The sequence below is a fragment of the Ceratotherium simum genome, chromosome 6 (genome assembly GCF_057802395.1).
Source record: "Ceratotherium simum simum isolate JZ-2026a chromosome 6, ASM5780239v1, whole genome shotgun sequence".
NCBI lineage: Eukaryota > Metazoa > Chordata > Mammalia > Perissodactyla > Rhinocerotidae > Ceratotherium > Ceratotherium simum.
In genome coordinates, this window is record NC_141905.1 from 90,519,041 (window position 1) to 90,540,516 (window position 21,476).

At 53.6% G+C, this 21,476-nt stretch overlaps 1 protein-coding gene across 1 annotated transcript in view; it reads left to right on the plus strand.

Annotated features, from left to right (window-relative positions):
* The first annotated feature begins 789 nt into the window (after nt 1-789).
* KNDC1 (kinase non-catalytic C-lobe domain containing 1) overlaps nt 790-21,476 on the plus strand; it is a 67,267-nt gene continuing 46,580 nt past the window's right edge. Inside the window, exons 1-3 of the mRNA XM_087432897.1 lie at nt 790-921; nt 7,652-7,850; nt 8,515-8,573. Coding sequence (XP_087289023.1) covers nt 820-921; nt 7,652-7,850; nt 8,515-8,573 — 360 coding nt within the window. The 5' untranslated portion in view covers nt 790-819. The remainder of the gene's footprint in view (nt 922-7,651; nt 7,851-8,514; nt 8,574-21,476) is intronic.

Here is a 21,476-nt window from a genome sequence, read left to right on the forward strand (position 1 = left end):
CACAAGGCATCGATGGGATCCTAACTCAAGAGTGGGGGCAGGCCAGACCCCAACAACTCAGCCAGATCCCCTCTCCGGTCTCCTGCCCTCCCCCCATTCCCCCACCTCCCGCCCGCCCCCCCTGCCCCGGCTGGGGCGCCTCTGCAGCCGCCACCCCCAGCGGGGACTGCGGCAGCCCCGCCCCTGGGCCGGTGAGGTGGAAGCAGGGGGGACCCGGTGCTCTCCTTGGGGTGGGCCGCGGCCCTCCACCCTCCGGGTGACCAGGTGGGCGCAAACCCCGGCAGCACCCTGAGGCGCCACTCAGGACACTGGCCACACAAATGGCCCCGCCCCAAACGGCGCCAGCCCCGCACAGGCCGCCCCCACCCCCATCCCGTGCATCCTCCCCAGAAAGCGGCTAACGTCTGGAGGGACAAAGTCCCCGAGAACGCCGGCACAGCCCCTAGCTGCCCCCAAGCGCCAGCAAAAGTGAGCTCTGCCTTTCGAGTGCCAGGCCCCCCAGTCCCGCCCCAGGTTCCCCCCAAACCCTATCCCCCACTGGGGCGACACTGCGGCAGGCGCGCGGGCGGGGCGCACGGGGGCGGGGCGGCGGGGGCCGCGGGGGGCGGGCGGGGCGCGTTGCCATGGCGATCGGGCGCGCGTAGCCAGACCGGCCCGGGCGCAGGGGCGGCGCGCGGAGTCCGACGCGACCCCGGGCGCAGGGCGCGGCCGGCGGCGGGAGGGGGAGGCGCGCGGGGAGGGGCGCGAGCGGCGCAGAACGCGGGCGGCGGTGCGTCCCGGCGCCGCGCTCGGCGGCCCCGGCGGTGGCCCAGTCGCAGGATGCAGGCCATGGAGCCGGCCGCGGCGGATCTTTACGAGGAGGACGGCAAGGACCTAGACTTCTATGACTTCGAGCCGCTCCCAACTCTGCCCGAGGACGAGGTGAGCCCTCGCCCCACGGCGGGACCCCCCACCTTCGGCCACCTTCCCAGCCGCGGAGAGTCCCCCCAGGCGCCCTGCCCCTGGGCCAGGTCCTGGCAGCAGGGCGACCCCGCAGCATTTCTCATTCCCCCACCCCATCTTTAACATTTTCGCCTGGAGGGGACGGGACCCCTGGAATGCGGCATGGGACAGCAGCGGGTGGGCTGTCCCTGCAGAAGTTGGTGCCATGCGGGGGGGGGGGGGGGGGTCCTGATTATCCATGTGAGGTGGGGGCTGTGGAGGAGGGCACGCGGGCGCTGTTTTCCTCCCTGCCAGCAGCCCTAGGAGGTTTGCAGGAGGCTCTGGGCGGCAGAGCCCAGTCAAGCCGGACCCATCAAGAGATGGTCAAGAGGTCCCCGTGACTGAGGGGTGCCTCCTGCTCACAGAGGACAACCGTGGCCCTCAGTAAGGAGCCGGAGTCCTGAGGTAGCCCCTTCCTGGAGGTGCAGAGGGATGGGCAGTGTCTGTCATGTGGGGCTTCTGGCCACTAACGGGGCCGAGTGCCCACGGAGCCAGTTTGCTGGACTCAGGCAGAGAAGCCAGTGCTCACTTGGCCAGGGTGTGTCCCTACAGCTCTGGCTTCCCCACAGCCCCCCACAGGCTTGGGGTCAAATCAGTGAATTCCATGGCCTGTGAACAAGCCAGGCCCCTCCACAGGAGAGGTGGCCCCCAGAGAATGCAGCTGCTCCCAGGAAGATCCTCCCAAGCCTCCAGCAGGCACATGCCCCAACCCCCGGGCTTCTGTGCTCACTGGTGAGGAAAGCTGGCATCACGTGGCCCACTAGCCGAATGCCCTGGAGGCCTCCCCGCAACCTGAGAGGTGCTGGTGAAGACCCTCCACATGCCCATCTGGGCAAGGCTGGCTGAGAGTCAGGCCTGGCCAGCGCCTTCCTGAAGTAGAAAAGGGGGGTTCAGAATGACCAAAGCCTTCTGCCCGCCCCCCAGCCCACTTTCCCAGGGGAACTGGCTCTGAGGACGGAGAAGCTCATGTCCTCCAGGGGGGAGAGTCGTCTCAGGAAGCTGGCCAGGAGGGGGCCGCTGAGGCAGCGCCTGTGGGGGCTGGTACGCCCCCCCCCCCCCCCCGTGGTGGCCTGGATTTGGCTGGGGAGAAGGCTGCAGGGAGGAGAGGCGAGGAATAAATAAACCTTTGGACATCCTCATGGCTTTGATGGAAAAAAAAAAAAGGGTGCTCCCAGCCCACAGCCTTCAAAACCTCTCCCAGAGGACACATTTCAATGAGTCTGTTAGAAGACTCACCTCCGAAATCACCATCCAAAGCAGGCACAGAACGTGGTCCTCACACAGAGCTTTCTGTGTCCTCCCGCCCACGCTCCGAGGGCCTCCTCTGTGCCTGGCGCACTGAGTCAGTGACTGGTGCCAAATAAACAGAACGAGCAGAGCCAGGGTTTGGGCCCAAAGCCTCAATCCTGAGCCCATGGTCTGTCCTCCACCGTGCCCTGGTGCCTTCTCCTGGTAGAAGTGTCCCTGGCACCCTTCTGGGTTGGAGCCCCCCCAGCTGTGCACAGTGCGTGGGGTCCGGGGGTCTCCGTCGTCCTGTGGCTGAGGTGAAGCTGGGCACCACTGCTGTGGTAGTGTCCATTAGGAAAGTTCGGGGGGCCTTTCAAGTTTCTCGCGTCCTCTCTGGAGAGAGAGGCCTTGCCTTTGGATAAGACAGGAGGTCTGTCCCCAGGGCTCGAGCCCTGGAGTGGGCTGATGCCCTGTACCTGAGGACACGCCTGGCACAGACTTTGTGCCTGCTGCACACATTCGGCTTGGTTGGTGTTGGAGACTTCATCTCCTTCAGGGACGCATGGCTCTGTGCCTGCCATGGCATTGTATAGCAGGGTGCGCCCGAAAAGCCATCCTGCGTAAGGCAAGGGGGGAGTGAGGCTATGGCCTCATCCCGGGTGGGCCTCACTGAAGGAGCCGCCAGAGAGAACCAGGATGGCCAGGACGCGGGGCAGCTCCCAGAGAGGGACGGTAGGCACCAGACCTGGCATTGTGCACACTACATGAGACAGAGGATTCACTAATATACAGCTAATTCTGACAACTCACTGCACAGGGAGGTCGAGAAAGAGAAGCCTACAGGCCCCCCAGGAGTCCCTGAATGTCCCTCCTCAGTTGTGACCCCAGAGAAAATCCAGATGGCTGGTGAACAGATGCCGAGATGTTTGGCTTCATTATAATCAGGGAATGCAAAATACACCCACCATGAATACCTTTCCACAAGCGCCAGGTTGGCCAGAACCAGAAAGCTGGACGGTGGCCCGAGCTGGCAGGGACAGGCGCGGCGATGGCCCTCCTGCGCTGCTGGTGGGAGTGCAAAGTGGAACAGCCACTTCGGAAAACAGCTTGGCATTCCCTGGTGAAGCGGAAGGTGCCCGTACTCTGTGACCCAGCAGTTTCACTCTGGGCACGAGCCCGGGAGACACGTGGCTGGTGGGCGACGACGGGTGTGTGAGCTCTCTTGGCAGAAACTACTGGGGCGTGTGGGGAGTGGGCCAGCACTGCCCAGCAGGGTCCTGGAGGTTGCAGCCCGGCCTGGTCCCTGGCCACCTGCAGGCAGCACCGCTGCATCGGTACAAGCAAAGGGCAGGGATGCGCGATCAGGCAGAGCAGCCGAGAGCAGGACGGTGGGTGCAGAAGAGGCAGATGCCAGGCCGTGGGGAGGCAGGTGGTGTCACCGGCCTTCAGGGGCCTTCAGGGGGTGAGGACAAGGGCAGGCTTGGAGATGAAGACGGCGCAGTGGTTTGGGCACCAGGCAGAGTGTCTCACAGTCCGCAGACTCCCCGGAGGAGTAAGGAGCGTTCTTATCCCTCCCGACTTCAACGAGCACCTCCCCAGCATCTGTGGGCCGGGCGCTGGGCTCGGCTCAGGGATTTGAAGGCACCTGGGGCCCTGTGGCTGCCAAGAGGAGCCCGCGGCTGGGGGTTACCCTGTGAAGAAGCACATATTCCCACTGTGCCCCACAGGGGTCCACACGGCATCTGTACCAAACAGCTCAGAGCAGCAGGCAGCTGGAGAACCAAAAAGAGCTTCATGGTGGGGTCACGGTTATGAGTGGGGGACACTTTAGGCAAGCAGGAAGACCCTTGACAGGGCAGTGTGCAGAGCCTCCCAAACCTGGGGTCTGGCCGCGTGAAGGGACCAGTCAGCGGGCCTGGGGATTGTCCACAAATGTTCTCAGCGGTGGTTTGAGTTTCGTGCTGGCAGGTCTTGTTAGCATGTTCCAAGGTTGAAGAAACTCGTTGGTTATGAGAGCGTGTTCAACATGCAGCATGGCCCGTGGCCCTCTTGTAAACCTGCCTCACGGTCTATCTCTGAGTGGGGCGGCTTCTTCAAGGCCCAGGAGGTCCTGAATGGGCACACTACTATAACCAGACAACGGCCCACAGCGGGGAAGCTGGCCCTGCCCGCTGGGACCCCAGGCGTGATCGACGACGGGCTGCTCTGGGGAACAGCCCGCCCCTGGGGGTCCTGTCAAGTTTGTGTCCACACAGTTGCAGGGTAGGGACCACTCTTTCCTGCCCTGCAAGGAGGTACTGTAGGTGGTCTCCGCCCTCAGGCCCACCCTGGCCCACCAGGCAGTGTCTTGCTGGGGAATGGAGGGGGGCTGGGTGTGAGGCCCCGTGGGCTCAGCTGGATTGTAAAGAACCTTCTGGGCCTGCCCAGAGGGCTGGGTCTGTACCCAGGAGATAGAGCCGCCGAAGGCTGGCCGGCAATGACGAGGTCAGACTGTCGGCAGTGGCAGGAGGTGGCTGCGGTGTAGGAAGTCGTGATGCCCGGGCCTGTCCCTGGGCCTGGTGGGCGCTGGGCTTGTGGGTGCCCTGGAGGTGGGCTGGCAGACAGGCGTCCGCGGGAGCCTTGGCCGGCTCGGCTATTCGTAGCACGTCACTTCCTCTGAAATGTCTGCCGCAGCCGGTGAAGCTCTTGGCGACCCTGCCCTGGACGCCCTGCAGCCCTCTGAGCATGTTCCCCTTAGGTGTGGAACTGGGCCTGCCTGGCCGTGAGGCTCAGAGCCCACGGGGCTCCCAAGCTGCCCCTTCCAGAGGGGAGTGCAGACGTGCAGGACGCCCACGTGGCTCCCATCTCTCAGGGTGGCCGTGGGGGGCATCCGCTGAAATTCTGGCAGGGCCTGTGGACTCAGGGTGCTGACACATGCTGTCCAGTCGCTCTCCTGCTTGTCCCTGGCCCGTTAGCCTAGGCCCGTCCAACATTCCTGCCTGCCCTACTTGGGCCGTGGCGTCAGGCAAGAGAGAGTCATTCCTCCCACCTGGGCCAGAGCAAGGTGGACCAGAGGGCCAGGCAGCAGGTCCCAGAGGACCGTGGTGCCCAGGGTTCAGGATCCCTCAGATGCACGAGATCTCCCCTTGACATGTCAGGGGAGCCAGCAGTGTCCCTCGGTCCTGTCCTGGAACAATGCGCCAGTTGAATCCCACCTTCCCGTTGCAACAGGGGGGTTTTAGAGGGGCTGCAACCATCCTGCCCATGAGTGGAGGGCTCAGCCACAGGGAAGCAGTGACTCAGGACCCGTGGAAGTCACCCTATAAAGTCATGCAGAGAATCCCCCCATTTAGATGCTCCCACCACGAATAGGCCCCGGGGCCACACGTCTCCAGCTTCCCTAAGGGGTGGAAGGGGCTTCCCCGCTCACCGGGGCATCTTCCCGTTGGGCAAGAGGGTGGGGAGGGGCCTGGACCTAAGCAGGAGTCGTGCTGTGGCCCGTGAGATGCCCCCGGGCCCACCTGACCTGGGCTCCCTTCTCTTGGCAGCACAGCCAGTCAGCAGCTGCGCGAGCAGGCAGGCCTGCCGGCCTGTGTGGGCCGCAACCAGTAGGATGTCAGCAAGGCCCCTGTGGTGGACTGGCTCAGACTCACAGCGTGGGCTGGCTTTACTCTCTTAAATAGCACAGAGCCACGGGGTCTTCAGGATTGTTCATCAGTGTGTGCCTCCGCGTGTGTTTACGTGTGTGTGTGTACATGTGTTTCTGTTCGTGCTGTATTATGTGTGTGGATGCACGTGCCCTGTGCATCTGTGTGCGTGCACATGAGCCTGCAGGTGTACCCGTGTGTGTGCCTGTGTGCATGCACGTGTGTGTTTGCACGCATGCGTGTGCTCACAGTGCCCAGGCGCCTCTTTAACTGGGCCCCTCTGGCATTGCAGGAGTGTCTGGCTCCCTGAGTCCTGAGGGGCCCCGGGCGGCATGGAGAGGCCCCAGGTTGAGCCAAATCAGAAAGACCTTTTATCAGTGAACCTCAGGCACCTGGGGAACATGGCAGAGAGATCTCTGGGTTCACCACCCTCCTCCACCGCCCACTCTAATTGGGCGCTCTGCTTTTACTCTGGTGTCTCCTTTTGAAACCCTGTCCACCTCCCTCGCAGGGGCGCACACGGTTCTGGCATCCAGCTAGGGTCTCTCTGCTCTCAGACTGCTTCACACGGGGGTCTGTGACCCCTTCTTCTTGAACCAGCTTCAGTGAGTTCCCCTCATCCATCTACCCCCATAGAATGAGCTGGAGGGACCTGGGGAGTGGCGTCATCGAGCCCCTCCCTGGGCTCAGAGGAGGAGGCAGATGGTGGGATGTGCCGTCACAGGGGCACGGAGCAGACCCAGCCCCGGTCCCCCTCCGTCACCCCCACTGCCGAATCCCTGAGACTCAGCAAGCCCACGAGGGAGCTGCCCCCTGGGTCTCAACCTTTCCTTCCTGGTTTAAACTCTTTATCCTTGTGCCTGTGCCTATGGGACCCCCCACAGTGCAGGTGGGGAAACTCGAGGACAGGAGGCAGGAGACATTCTTTAGGACCTGACACCTTGGTTGTACTTGAACCTCAGCTCAGCAGTCCTGTGTGCTGGGCAGCGCGGAGCAGCTGAGGCTGGAGGCAGAGGCTGGATGGAAAGGAGGGGCTCGGCCTCACTTCTGCACCACCACCACTCAGCCCTGCCCTCCCCCGGCTTGGCCCTATTCTCACCCCGACCCCCGACGCGGCCCTATTTCCTGCCCCCCCACTCGGCCCTGCTCTCCCCCAACTCAGCCCTGCTCTCTCCCCAAATTGGCCCTACTTTCCCCCAGCTTGGCCCTGCCCAACGGGGCCCTACCTGATGTCCAGGTGTCTCTGTAGCCATCATGTCATGTGGGTCTTTGTATGTCACGTGATCACGTCGTTGGAACACAACACATCAGCTCTGTTAACGGCTTCCCATGCACAGCTGTACATTTGTAGGCGTCACCTCCATCTCCACAGGTTTCTGCGTCTTGCTCATCTGCCCACAATGTAAAAGAGTGCAAGCCCTCTGCATGCCTGCTGAGCTGTGTGGTAAGCCTGTGGGGTCAGAGGTGTCTCAGCGAGTGGGTGACCGGCTGGGCAGGGGGCTGCACAGAGGCTGCACCTTCCAGAGCCCAGGTCCCGGCTCCAGGAGTGACACCTGCTCCCAGCAGCATGCTGGTCATTTCACTAGAGGCGCTGTGGCTTCTGACATCCAGGGAACAGTGGGACGACTTTCTGTTCTTGTTTTTAAAGACCTTGCCTAAAACCCCACTCCTGACGTAAAATGAAGCAGTGCCACACGTCATCTGCTCCCCTAGACTTCATCTCGACGTCGGGGTGCCGGGCCTTTCCCAGGGAGGAGGGCCTGTTGGTGATGTGGGCCTGTCCCCAGACCTGGCTCAGCGGAGGCCTGTCTTGGCAGGAGAACGTGTCCCTGGCCGACATCCTCTCGCTGCGGGACAGCGGCCTCAGCGAGCAGGAGGCCTGGGCCGTGTGCCTGGAGTGCAGCCTGTCCATGAGGAGCGTCGCCCACTCGGCCATCTTCCAGACCCTCTGCATCACGCCTGACACCCTGGCTTTCAACACCAGCGGGAACGTGTGCTTCATGGAGCAGCTCAGTGGTGAGGCCCGCGGGCGGGGCACATGGGGACACACGGGGGTCCCTCCCCTGGCTCGGCCGGGCGATAGCAATGGAGCCCAGGTTTCCATGGTAACCTGAGGGGATCTCCAGCCCGAGATACCACTGGGGGAGAGTGAGGTGGGGGCAGCTCTCATGGGGTGTGGACGTGCCCCAGCGCCGGCCCACACGCCCCCCTTCGGAGGAGCAGGGAGGGGCCCGCCGGCCCTGACAGCAGCGAGGACAGGGTCAGGGCTTCCTGGCCCTGCGGTGAGGGGACGCAGGGGCCTCGGAGCGGGGAACCAGCCCGGCCAGTGCCCGCCCCTGCTCCAGGGAGAGTGTGAGCGGAGGGGCCTGGTCTTTCCTAACAGGGGCCTTCAGCCCTCCTCCTCCAGGAAGCCAGACCAAATCCTTTTCTTCTTCCTCCTTGGAGCCCATTTCCCACACTTACAGGGAAGGAGGTGGTTTCCCTTTTTAACCGGTGTTTCCTCTAACACTTAAAACTGTCCTTGGGGACGCCAGGACAGAGGGGAGGAATGGGCACCTGCTGAGCCACCGGACGGGGTCCCCTCCTCCGCCTGGCCCTCCCGTGGCTCCTCACTGGTGGGTTTTCCCTTCACCATGAGCTCCGCAGGTGTGATAGAGCATCTTCTCTCTTGCTTCCCCAGATGACCCTGAGGGCGCCTTTGTCCCCCCGGAGTTCGACGTGACTGGGAACACCTTCGAGGTACGTGGCAGCTGGTGGGCCACCGCCAGCCTCTCTCTGACCTTTCCTGAGCGGCGAGCGTGATTAACATGGGAAAGGCACTGTGGCTGGGGTCTGCATGCGCTGGAGCAGAGGGCAGAGCTGCGGCTGCCCCGCACGTGGACTGTCCCAGCGGGCTTTGAGGTTCGCGCACCTGTGTCAGACACGGGGTCCCCGCGGGCACGAGGCTCCAGTGACAGCGTGATGTGTGGAGGCCTGTTTGCTGTAGTTGTGGAGTAGGCTGTCTAGAGTGTGAATTGACTATATTTAACTCGTTAAAAGTGCTGGCTGGCAGGGAATCGTCATTTCTCTGAGGGATGAGCAGCACTCCGACAGGACACGTGGCCTCTGGATGATCATTTACAAGCATGAGCAGCGGCCACACTGAGGCCACACTTGGGCTGAGGTCACTGAGGCCTCCCAGAGACCCCTGCTCAGCAGAGCGGACCCCTGGGCGCCCTCTAAGTCCACAGCCGACCCCAGGGCTCCCTGTGCATGAGACGTGCCAGAGCAATGGGCAGCACGGCTCCTCCAGCTTGGCCAGGGGACTAAAGAAGGAGATGGGGGACCTCTGCACATGCCCCCCTATCCATAGGTCCCCATCTGTCCATCCATCAGGCCCCGTCTGTCCATCGAGCCCCACCTGTCTATCCCACTGGGCCCTGTGTGTCTGTCGGGTACCGTGCTGGGCTCTGGCCGACAGTGGAGTCTGGTCATGTTCCTGTGTTCATGGCACCCACAGTCCCCTAAGATGGTTGGGTAAGAATAAGTCAGTCATTAACAAATAAATGAGTAATTACAAACTCAAAAATCTTCCCAATAAAAGCCCGTTAGCTTAGTGACATTAGATTAAATTTTTACCCTAAAATAAGTTTTAGGATTGGCTCCTCCTAAGCTTAATGTGACTTTAAGTAAGCTAGTCCTGAGGCCCTTGCCCGGCTCCGTGGATGGGCAGGACTGCAGGGCCGTCAGACCCTGGTGGATCCCACTGTCGGGTTTGCGGATTTTTTGGAAACTCAAGCCTCCAGAGTCAGAATCCTCATAGTCTTTGTTCTCGTCACTGGTCCACGCACAGACTTCTTCATTTTTTATTGCGTTTTTAGTAATGGGACCTAGCACCAACGTGAACGCTGAGGCCCTGAAACAACGTCTGTCCTTCTCAGGCTCCCTCCCCGTCCCGAGCCCTGCCCCCTGTCCACGGTGGCAGCGCCCAGCAGGACCCCTGTGTTCCTAAAGGCAATGTTGTTTCCTTTGTGCTGTTTGCAACTTTCTAAAGAGCTCACGCTGCGTGTAATCTTTGGGAACTTCCTTTCATGTTTTTGCCGAGACTCCTCTGCACAGCACCGGGCGTCACTGTCATCATGTGGGAGATGCCACCTGTCACCCGCCCGCCTTCGGGAGGGCCCTGAGTGGCCCAGGTTTCCAGTGGGGTTCGTGCCGCTCTGCATGTTCCTGGTGTGTCTGGGCTAGAGCTGCTCCCAGGTGTGCACCAGGGGTGGAATTGCTGCACGTGGGGCAGGGACCCTCCAACTGGTTTCTAAAGTGGTTGCCCCCGAGTGCACCCCGTGCCAGAGACCCTGCTTCCCCCCTGCCCTGTAGATTGCCCGGGGTGGGGGAGGAGCACCGCGCTCACTCCAGCCTCATGGCCTCGTGTGTTTACAGGGGATGGGATAGGAAGTCCCTCTCCAGTGAAAGCCCATTTTCTGGTCAGTTGATACGCTTTTCTTCATAAATTGTCAGGATTGCAAATGTCGTCTCCAGTCTGGAATGTGTGTTCTCACCCTCTTTAAGGCAGCGGTTCCCAAACTTTTTGGTTCTTGGGACCCCTTTATACTCCTAAGAATTATTGAATACCCAAAGAGCGTTTGTTTATGTGGGTTATATCTGTCAGTGTTTACTGTGTTACAGGTTAAAACTGTGATGTGTGTCAACTATTTGCCTATTAATTTGTTCAGAAATAACAATAATACCTCCGTTGCATGTTAACATGTATAATATATTTTTATGAAAAATATTTTTTCCCGCAAAATAGAGAAAAGGGTGGCATTGTTTTGCATGGTAAATCTGTGTGTCGCCAGGCTTGGGGCAAACCTGGGTCTTCACGGCCGCGTCTGCCTTCAGTCTGTTGCAGGACCACACGTCGTGCAGCCTCTGGACGCCTCCACCGTACGAGAGTGGATGAGACAAACAGCAGCTCAGTGTTACTATGAAAGTCGATTTACCCTCTCAAACCACACTTTGAGAAGAGCTGCTTGAAGGCGTCCTCTGAGGAAAAAAAGCTTCTCAATTCTGACATACAGTCCTGCATCGCCTCACGACGGGGATACGTTCTGAGAAATGCATCTTTAGGGGTTTCGTGGTTCTGTGAACGTCCTAGAGTGCGCTTACGCAGACTTAGATGGTACAGCCTCCTGCACATCTAGGCTGCGTGGTGCTGACCCTATGGGGCCACCGTCGTCTGTGATGTCCGTTGTTGACCGAAACGTCATTATACAGCGTATGACTGTAGTCAGATTTATTGATGTTTTCTTTCATTGTTAGTTTTTGTGCCTTAAGAAACCTTCCCAACCTCTAACAGAGATATTCCCCAGATCTAACAGATATTCATTATTTTCTACCAAGAGTTTTAAAGGTTTGTTCTTCACATTTAATCTGACTAAAGTTGATTTTTTTTTTTTTTGTAGTGTGAGGTAAGGATCCAATTTCATCTTTTTCCATATAGATTACTGTTTCTCCCAGCTCTGTTTATTGGCTGGCCTGGGTACAGGCCAACTGTGCCTTATACCACAATTCTAGACAAAAGTGGGTCTGCTTCTTGGGTCTCTGTTCTTGCCTGTGGGTCAGTCTGTCCATCCCTGCGCTACATCTGCGTTTATGAATTACCCCAGCTTCACAGTGAGCCCCGCGTCTCACAGGGAAAGTGCCCACTCCCTGTGCTCTTTCAGAAACGTCCTGACTGTTCTTAGCTCTTTCTTCTTCCGTGTGAGGTTTAGAATTAGTGTATCAAGTTCCATGAAAAGCTCTGTCAGTATTTTGGCTGGAACGGCATTGAATCTATAGATCAATCTGGGGAGAATTCCTGTCTTTATAATATATGGTCTTCTCCATAAACACTTAATAGCTCTTCATTTATTTGCATTTTATTTAGTATCTCAGCAACACTTTTAAATTTTTACTGTAGGAGTCTTGGATATCCTTTATTAGTTTATTCTCAGAGAGAGAGAGATTCTGATTCTATTCTAAATTGATGGCCATCTTTGTCATTACGTTTTTCTGCTTGCCTGTTGCTGGTCGACAGAAACGCAGTTCACTTTAATATCTTAATCTCATGTCCCGCCATCTTGCTGAATTCTTTTATTATTTTTATTAACTTAGTTTCTTTTAGTTTTTCTGTTCAAATCACCAGCAAAAGACGGCAGTGTTGTTCCTGCCTGTCCAAAGACTGCGTCAGTTCCCTTCCTCCTCTGGCTGTGTGGCAGCACAGAGCGGCAAGGAGACGCCCTGCAGAAAGACGCTGTGTGCGGGTGGCGCCCACCTCAGGAGACGTCGATTCCCGCCCCCGTTCTGAAAGAACTGCCTTCACCTCTCCGCGTCCTGGGCGACGTGTGCGTTGGCTGTGTGAGTTTCCCTCCTGCCAGACGGGTCAGGTTCTCTCGTGAGTGTATGTTGAGCTTTGTGAAGTATTTCTGCATCCTTTGAAACGATCATTAAGATTTCAGTATTTCCGTATTTGTTTTCAAATATGAAATCATCCTTTCCTACTTAGAAAAGACCTAAACTGGCGAGGGTCTGGTCTTTTTTGTACCGTGTTGCGTTCGATCTACCAACACCTGCCTTGGATTTTTGTGGTTCTTCCCGAGGGGACGGGTGGTTTCCATTCTGCCGATGTCAGGTGGTGTTGGCATTGGGGCTGTTCTAAATGAGCGCCCCCTCTCCCTCTGTCCTGTGAGAGTTCACGTAAGAACGGGGTGATCCATTCCTTGGAAGTTAGGTCAACTTACTCATGAAGCCATCTGTTCCCTTTGAGGAAAGATCTTCAATTGCTGCTCTATTTTTAATAGTTATAGCACTCGTCTGTTTTGTATTTGTTATTGAATCATTTTTGGTAAACTGTATATTTCTGAAGTGTATCCATTTTTACCTGTGTTTTTAAATTGTTGACATCGAGTTGCAAATGACACCCCTTCCCAGCCGCTGCGTTATCTGCAGAGACGTCCTCTTCCCGCTCCCTAGACAGTTCACTCTCCCTTTCCTTTCTCTTGTCAGTCTTTCGGGGCTCCTCACTTTGTTAGTTTGTTCAGAGCCCACTTTGTACCACGTGGTCTTTCCTGTGGTGTCTTTTTCTTTTTTGTTGATTCTGCTGTTATTTTCACTCTCTTTTTCTCTACTTGTTTTGAGTTTAGTAACTGTTCCTTTTCTAACTAAAGTTAGACACTCAGCTCATGAGTCTCCAGCCTTCCTTCCTTTCCAATATTAGCGCTAATACCTAAGGCTATGAATTTCCCTCAAAACGTGAGTTTCGCTGCATTCTGCGAGCTTTGCCGTGTAGCAATTGCAGTATCACTCACTTCTAGGTATTTTTTTGTTTCCATTGGCATTTCTTCTTTCACCCATGAGTTATTTAGCAATGTGAGTGGGTTGGGTTTTTTCTTACTTTTTATTGAGATGTACATACAGAAAAATGCATATATCACAAGCATACAGCTTGATGAGTTTTCACAAACTGAACATTGCTGTAACCAGCGTCCAGATCAAGAAGCAGAGCATGACAGCACCCCATAGCCCTGCCTGGCCCCCAGGAGAACCGCCATCTAGACTCGAGCGATGCTGATCTCTCTTGGTGGTTCCTTCTGCCCAGCATCACGTGTGTGAGATTCAGCACATGGCACGTGGTCAGCACAGAGCTTCCACTCTCAACAATCATTTGTCCATTTATAAACACACTAGGACTTTTTGTTTGTCTTTTTCTTCTTTTTTTTTTTTTGTGAGGAGGATCAGCCCTGAGCTAACATCTGCCAATCCTCCTCTTTTTACTGAGGAAGACTGGCCCTGGGCTAACATCCGTGCCCACCTTCCTCCACTTTATATGGGACGCCGCCACAGCATGGCTTGCCAAGCAGTGCATCAGTGAGCGCCCGGGATCCGAACCGGCGAACCCCGGGCCGCCGCAGCGGAGTGCGCACTTAACCGCTTGTTTCACCGGGCCGGCCCCTGTCTTTTTCTTCTTAACTTCCAACTGAACCAAGTTGTGGTCAAAGAACGTCCCTGTGCACCTACTGTTTGGAGTTGTTGAGGTGTGTTTTGAGAAGACGCGTGTTCTGCGGTCGGGACGTGCAGTTTCTCTGTGTGACCCAAGTACATGCGGTGGGTTGTTCCAACATCTGTAGCTTTTTATTGTTTGGCCAGCGGAGCTCCCTGGCGCCCAGGCTCCAGTGGAGAGAGGCTTTCCTGGAGGGACTGTAGGGTGCAGGGACAGGCAGGGCGGGCAGGCCCTTGATGGGGAGGGGGCATGTTCCGACCGTCCTTGGTGGGAATGGGTGGCTCTCAAGTGTTGAACGTTTCATGTCGCTGAATCTTCCTGTGATGAGGCGTCTTCTGTTCTCTGAGTTGCTTTAATTCCCGATGGGTAATGGTTGATTCTCCTTGTTCCACCCACACAGCAAGTCAGTCCTTCTACCTTACACCTGTGAAGGGCCCGCTGGTGTGGTGTGCATGGACGCCTTGGTCCCCTTGTCCGCACAGGCCCACACGTCCCTCCTTCGGGCCCATGAGTCCCGGGTCTCTGCTCTGCTCCCCGGTTAGCCTCGTTCTGGTGCCCATTCCTGGGGGCTGCCAGCACCCCCGAATGGTTCAAGCACTGCGTTGCGGGAGCCCAGGGGTAGCTGCACACGCCTCATGGGCCTGTCACACCGCTCAGGCACCCCTCAAGCCTGTAACCAGGGCGACAACACCCAGCTCACGGGGCCCACCGTGGCAGACGCACCTCTTAGTGTCACTCCCGTCGTTGAGCTCCCACAGGGTCAGCTGCTGCTGGTGACACCAAGACGCCTCCAGCCCGGCCCCCGGGTCTCTGGGCTCCTGAAGGACGCAGCAGGTGGGGCCATGGCTGCTGCTCACGTCCAGGCTGGACCCTCCCCCTCTGCCTGCCTGTGGTCCTCTTGACCAGTGGTTACCACAGTTCACGCTGCCACACACCAGCCCGTCCTGTGAGCTCCCCGCTGCCCTGGTCCTTTGTCCCTCTGAAAACGTCAGCCTAGCAGTTTCTGCCTTTCCCTGTGCCCCTGGTCTTTTTTTTTCAAGATTCACCCTGAGCTAACATCTGTTACCAATCTTCTTCTCTCTTTTTGTTTTTCCCTCCCGAAAGCCCCAGTACATAGTTGTGTATCTAGTTGTAAGTTCTTCTAGTTCTTCTATGTGAACTGCTGCCACAGCATGGCAGCTGACAGACGGGTGATGTGGTTCCATGCCCAGGAACCAAACCCAGGCTGCCGAAGCAGTGAGAGTGCCAAACTTTAACCGCTAGGCCATCAGGGCTGGCTTGTCATGGGCCTTGTCTTATCTCCGCATCCTCCCCACAGAGGCAACAACAGGAAGCCCTCCACATCCTCACGCTGAATTCTGCATGTTCCAGGCACCACAGTGCTGCCCCCTCCTGGGTCCAGTCCTTCCACTTGGCCCCACCCCACCCCCCGTCCTGCTGCTGAATCCCCCAACACTCTATGGCTGGTCCTCCTGTGACTATCCCCTGCGCACCTCACTCTTTGCTCAGGAAACCTCAGTGGCAGCCTAGTTTCCAAAAGCTTAAAATATGACCTGTGACCAGCATTCAAGGCCTGCCCCGGGCCAGGCCCTGGCTCCCACAGGGCTCTTCTCTGGACCTTGTCACCCTGAACAGGTGTGGGCTCCAGTGGGGCATGGCCAGGACAACCTCAGCACCTATCACCTGTCATTACTGAGTGCTTGTCGCCTATCACAAACATGGGTGCACTCAGTAAGTGTCAGGGCTCACAGTGAACAGAGCACATGGCATCCTGCTCGTGGGGGTCATGGTCTACACAGGGACGAACTTGATGTGGACAGTGGGCTGGGCCTGTGAGTCAAGAGTGGGCCTTGCAAGGAAATAACGGGGGTCTTCGTCTAGATTGAAAGGCCCTGGAGGACGCTTTGAGAAAGTGATGTTTAAGTTGGGACCTGAAGGATGAGTAGGGTTCATAGGATCAAGACTAGGGGAGCTTCCGAGATGGATGGAATGAAATGTGCAGAGGCCTTGAGTGGCAAAGATGCGATATTGGCCAGTGGACAGTGGACAGTGTCATCCCACAACTAACAAGAGGTTTATTTGCTGAGTTATTTTCAAACTAAAAGAGTTGGACGGATGGATGGAAATCAACAGAGACAGATAGATAGAGATACATACAAAAGAAGAGAGAAAGAAGGAAGGGAGGGAGGGAGAGAGGAGGGGGGAAGAAAAATAAATGTGGGTGGATGGATAGAGAGAGGGATGAACAGATGTGTAGACGGATGGGTGGATGGATAGGTGGGTGGGTGGATGGATGGATGGATGGATGGATGGATGGATGGATGGATGTGTGGATGTGTGGATGGATGTGTGGGTAAATAGATGGATGGATGACTGCATAGATGAATGGATGGATAGTCGTGTGGATGGATGGATGACTGCATAGATGGATGGATGGATGGATGGATGGATGTGTGGGTAGATAGATGGATGGATTGATGAGTGGATGCATGGATGGATGGCAGCATGGATGGAGGGAGAGATAGATGGATGGTTGCATGGATAGATGGATGTGAGGGTGGGTAGATAGATGGATAGACAGGTACCGGCGTGCCTGGAGGGAAATAAGAGGGGATAGAGGGCAGAAGTGGATATCCTGGCCTTGCCAGCTGTAGTACAGGGCCAGGTTTTATTCTCAGGGCTGTGATTTGCTGGGGTCCTCACTGTGGGACTCACAGCTCAGAGCCCTGGCTGGGGCCTGGACCTCTCAGGCTCTGCAGGTGGAGGCTTGGGGGGGTCTGCCTTTCCTTCCACACCAAGCATCAGCACTCAGCAGGGCCTCCAAAATAAGGCATCTGCCCTGAGTCTCTGCAGCAGATTGACTTAAGTTTGGCCCCTTCAAGAAGCACTGGATGCTGCCTACGTGGGGACTCAGGTATAACAGGCGTGGTCAGTGTGAGACAGGGCAACACGCTGCCCTCCGCGTGGGGACCAGGGCTTCTGTGAGAGGTGGGGCAGCGTCATAAGAGCCCAGCCTCGGACGTGGGGACAGTGAACGGATTCAGGAGCCGTCAGGGCAGCTCAGCCATGTTCCTGAGGGGCCTGAACGGGCAGCAGGATGCCAGCACTGAGCAGTGTGTGAGTGCGGGGCCAGGATCGCATTGTCTGTAGATGAAAAGTTTGTGGGCCTGAAATCTAAGAGCCTTCACCAGAAAATGATAGAATAAAAGACTTCGGAGGCCAACCGAAAACAAGATACATCCCAAAAAATAAATAGCTTTTCTTTGTGTCAATAATTACCAGTTAGAGATGAAAAGGAAAATTCTCCATTTATGAAGCAACAACTATAGAAAGCCCATGCATAAATATAGCAGAAAAGATTGGAAACTTAATGTGAACCACTTTCTAAAGATGAGGAAAGCAACACACAAGAAAACAAGGAGACAGCCCCTGTCTCTACACCTGATTTTTTTCCAAGCTTATTGAGATATAATTGACATATAATATTATGTAAGTGTAAGGAGTACAAAGTGTTGATTTGACACACTTATATATTGTGAAATGATTACCATGGTAGGGTTAGTTAACACCTCCATCTCATAATTACCATTTCTTTTTTGTTGTGATAACATTTGAGATCTACTGTCTTAGCAGCTTTGAAGTATACAATGTGGTCTTGTTAACTGTAGTCAGCATGCTGTATGTTAGATGCCAAGAACGTATTCATCTCATAACTGGAAGTTTGTCTCCTTTGACCAATATCTCCCCATTTCCTCCCCCTGCCCCCAGCCCTTGGTAACCACCACTCTACTCTCTGTTTCTATGAGTTCGACTTTTTTAGATTCCACATATAAGCAAGATCATGCAGTATCTGTCTTTCTCTGTCTGACTTGTTTCACCTGGTGTAATGCCCTCAAGGTCCATTTATGTTATCGTAAGAGGCAGGATTCCCTTCTTTCTCATGGCTGCATAATATCCCATTGTATCTCTATACCACATCTTCTTTATCCATTCATTGGAGGACGGACACTTAGGTTGTTTTCCTATCTTGGCTACTGTGAATAATGCTGCAATGAACATGAGGGTGCAGATATCTCTTTGAGATTCTGATTTCACTTCCTTTGGATATATTCTCAGAAGTGGGATTGCTGGATCATATAATAGTTCTATTTTTAATTTTTTGAGGAATCTCCATTCTGTTTTCCATAGTGGCTGCACCAATTTACATTCCCACCAACAAGTGCAAAAGGGTTCACTTTTCTCCACATCCTCGACAACACTTATCTCTTATCTTTTTGATAATAGTGATTCTGACAGGTGTGAGGTGATATCTCACTGTGGTTTTGATTTGCATTTCCCTGATGATTAGTGATGTCAAACATCTTTTCTTGTGCCTGTTGGTCATCTGTATGTCTTCTTTGGAAAAATGTCTATTCAGTTCCTCTGCCTGTGTTTTTAGTTGGATCGTTTGGTTTTTTGGTATTGAGTTGTGTGAATTCCTTATACATTTTGAATATTAACCCCTTATGAGGTATGTGATTTGCAAATATTTTCCCCCATTCGATAGCTTGCCTTTTCATTGTGTTGGTGGTTTCCTGTGCTCTGCAGAAGCTGTTAGCTTGATACAGTCCCGCTTGTTTATCTTTGCTCTTGTTGCTTGCACTTTTTGCAATTTTTTGTCACATCTGAAAAATCATTGTCAAGACCAGGATCAAGGAGATTTTTCTCTATGTTTTCTTCTAGTGGTTTTACACTTTGGGGTCTTACATGTAAGTCTTTAATCTATTTTGAGTTGATTTTTGTGTATGGTGTAAGATAGGGTCCAGTTTCATTCTTTTGCCTATGGCTGCCCAGTTTCCCAACACCATTTAGTGAAGAGAATATCCTTTCCCCATTGTATGTTCTTGGCACCTGTCAAATATTAATTGACCATATATGCATGGGTTTAGTTTGGGCTCTTAATTCTGTTACATTCATCTCTGTGTCTATTTTTGCACCAGTGCCAACTGTTTTGATTGCTATAGCTTTCTAGTGTAGTTTGAAATCAGGGAGTGTGGTGTCTCCAACTTGGTTCTTCTTGCTCAGGATTGCTTTGGCTGTTTGGGATCTTTTGTGGTTTGATACTAATTTTAGTATTGTTTTGAATTTTGATAGATTATTATGTTCAATTATAGATGGCTTTGGGGAGTGTGAACATTTTAACAATATTAATTCTTCTGATCCGTGAGCACGAGATATCTTTCCACTTATTTCCGTCTTCTTCAGTTTCTCTCATCAAAGTCTTATAGTTTTCAGTGTAGAGATCTTTCATCTCTTTGGTTGAATTTATTCCTAGTTATTTTATTGTTTTGGATGCTGTTGTGAATGAGATTGTTTTCTTTGATTCTTTTTCAGATATTTCATTGTTAGTGTATAGAAATGCAAATGGGAGCCAGCCCAGTGGTGTAGTGGTTAAGTTTGTGCACTCCACTTTGGTGGCCCGGGATTCGCAGGTTCAGATCCCGGGCATGGACCTATGCACTGCTCATCAAGCCACACTGTGGCAGTCCCATATATAAAAAAAAACTAGAGGAACACTGGCACAGATGTTAGCTCAGGGCCAAATCTTCCTCAGCAAAAGGAGGAAGATTAGCCACAGATGTTAGCTCAGGGCTAGTCTCCCTCACAAAAAAAAAAAAGAAATGCAAATGATTTCTGTATGCTGATTTTGTATCCTGGAGTTTTACTGGATTCATTGATTAGTTCTAACAGGTTTTTTGGTGAAGTCTAGGATTTTCTATAGCCAGTCCTGGTGGACCCGTGGTTAAGATCCGGCAGTCTTGCCGCCACAGCCCAGGTTTGTTTCCTGGTCAGGGAACCACACCACCCATCTGTCAGATGTCACAGTGTGGTGGCTGCATGTTGCTGTGATGCTGAAAGCTATGACACTGGTATTTCAAATACCAGCAACGTCACCCATGGTGGACGGGTTTCAGTGGAGCTTCCAGAATAAGACAGACTAAGAAGAAGAACCTGGCCACCCACTTCCAAAAAAATTGGCCATGAAACCCTGTGAATAGCAGCGGAGTGTTGTCTGATACAGCACCAGAGGGTGAGAGGATGGCGCAAAAAGACCGGGCAGGGTTCTGCTCTGCTGTCCACACAGTCACTAGGAGTCGGAAACCACTCAATGACACTCACAACAGGATTTTTCTATATATAAGATCATGTTGTCTGCAAATAGTGACAGTTTTACTTCTTCTTTTCTAATTTGCATAGCTTTTATTTCTTTTTCTTGCCTGATTGCCATAGCTAGGACTTCTGGTACCATGTTGAATAGGAGTGGTGAGAGTGGGTGCCCTCGTCTTGTTCCTGGTCTTAGAGGAAAAGCCCTCAACCTTTCACCACTGAGTATGATGTTAGCTGTGGGCTTCTCATATATGGCCTTTATTATGTGGAGATATGTTCCTAGTATGCTCAATTTGTTGAGAGTTTTTATCATGAAAGGATGTTGTAATTTGTCAAATGCTTTTTCTGCTTCTATTGAGATGTTCACATCATTTTTTTCTTTCAATTAATGTGATGTGTAACATTGATTGATTTGCGTATGTTGAACCATCCTTGCATCCTAGAGATAAATCCCACTTGACCATGGTGTATGATCCTTTTAATGTGCTGTTGAATTCCGTTTGCTGGTATTTTGTCGAGAATTTTTGCATCTATATCCATCGGGGATATGGGACTGTAGTTTTCTTTTTTTGTAGTGTCCTCATCTGGCTTTGGTATCGGGTAGTGTTGGCCTCATAAAATAAATTTGGAAGGGCTCCCTCCTCATCAATTTTTGAAAGAGTTTGAGAAGGACTGGCATTAATTCCTCTTTAAACATTTGGTGGAATTCAGTGAAACCATCTGGTGCTGGACGTATCTTTGTTGAGAGGTTTTTGATACTGATTCAATCTCCTTAGTAATTATTGATCTGTTCAGATTTTCTGTTTCTTCAGGGTTCAGTCTTGGTAGGTTGTCTGTTTCTAGGAATTTATCCATTTCTTCTGGATTATCCATTTTCTTGGCATATAATTGTCACAGTGGTCTCTTAACGATCCTTTGTATTTCTGCAGTATCAGTTGTAATGTCTCCTCTTTCATTTATAATTTCGTTTATTTGAGTCCTCTCTTTTTTTCCTAGTTAGTCTAGCTAAAGGGTCCACAGCCAGGGCAGAGGTCTGCCTGCCTATTATCTGACCACAGGTGGGCGAGACTCCTGCCAGGTCCCTTGGCGTGTGGTGCTGGATCCCAAAGGTACTTTTGTCCGTGCATAGATCCAAATTGTTGTTGAGGGAGACACCATATAGGGACGTCTTATGTGGCCATCTTGCTGATGTCTTAAGTATTTTATTTTGTAAGACATTGGTCCTTCCCAAATTCTGCAATGTCAATGGAGTTACAATAAAATCCCAATGATTTTTGGTTTGCTTTTTGAATGGGAATAGGGGAACTTACATTTGTTTTTCAAAACCTGACAAATGTCAAAATAAAGAAACTTCTTGAAAAAAAAAATGAAGGGCAGCTTGTCATCCAGATATGAAAATACCCTCTGAAGCTGTTATGACTAAAATAGCACAGTCTGCCCAGAGGGAGAGACGTGCAGAGCAGCTAAGAGGAGGAGAG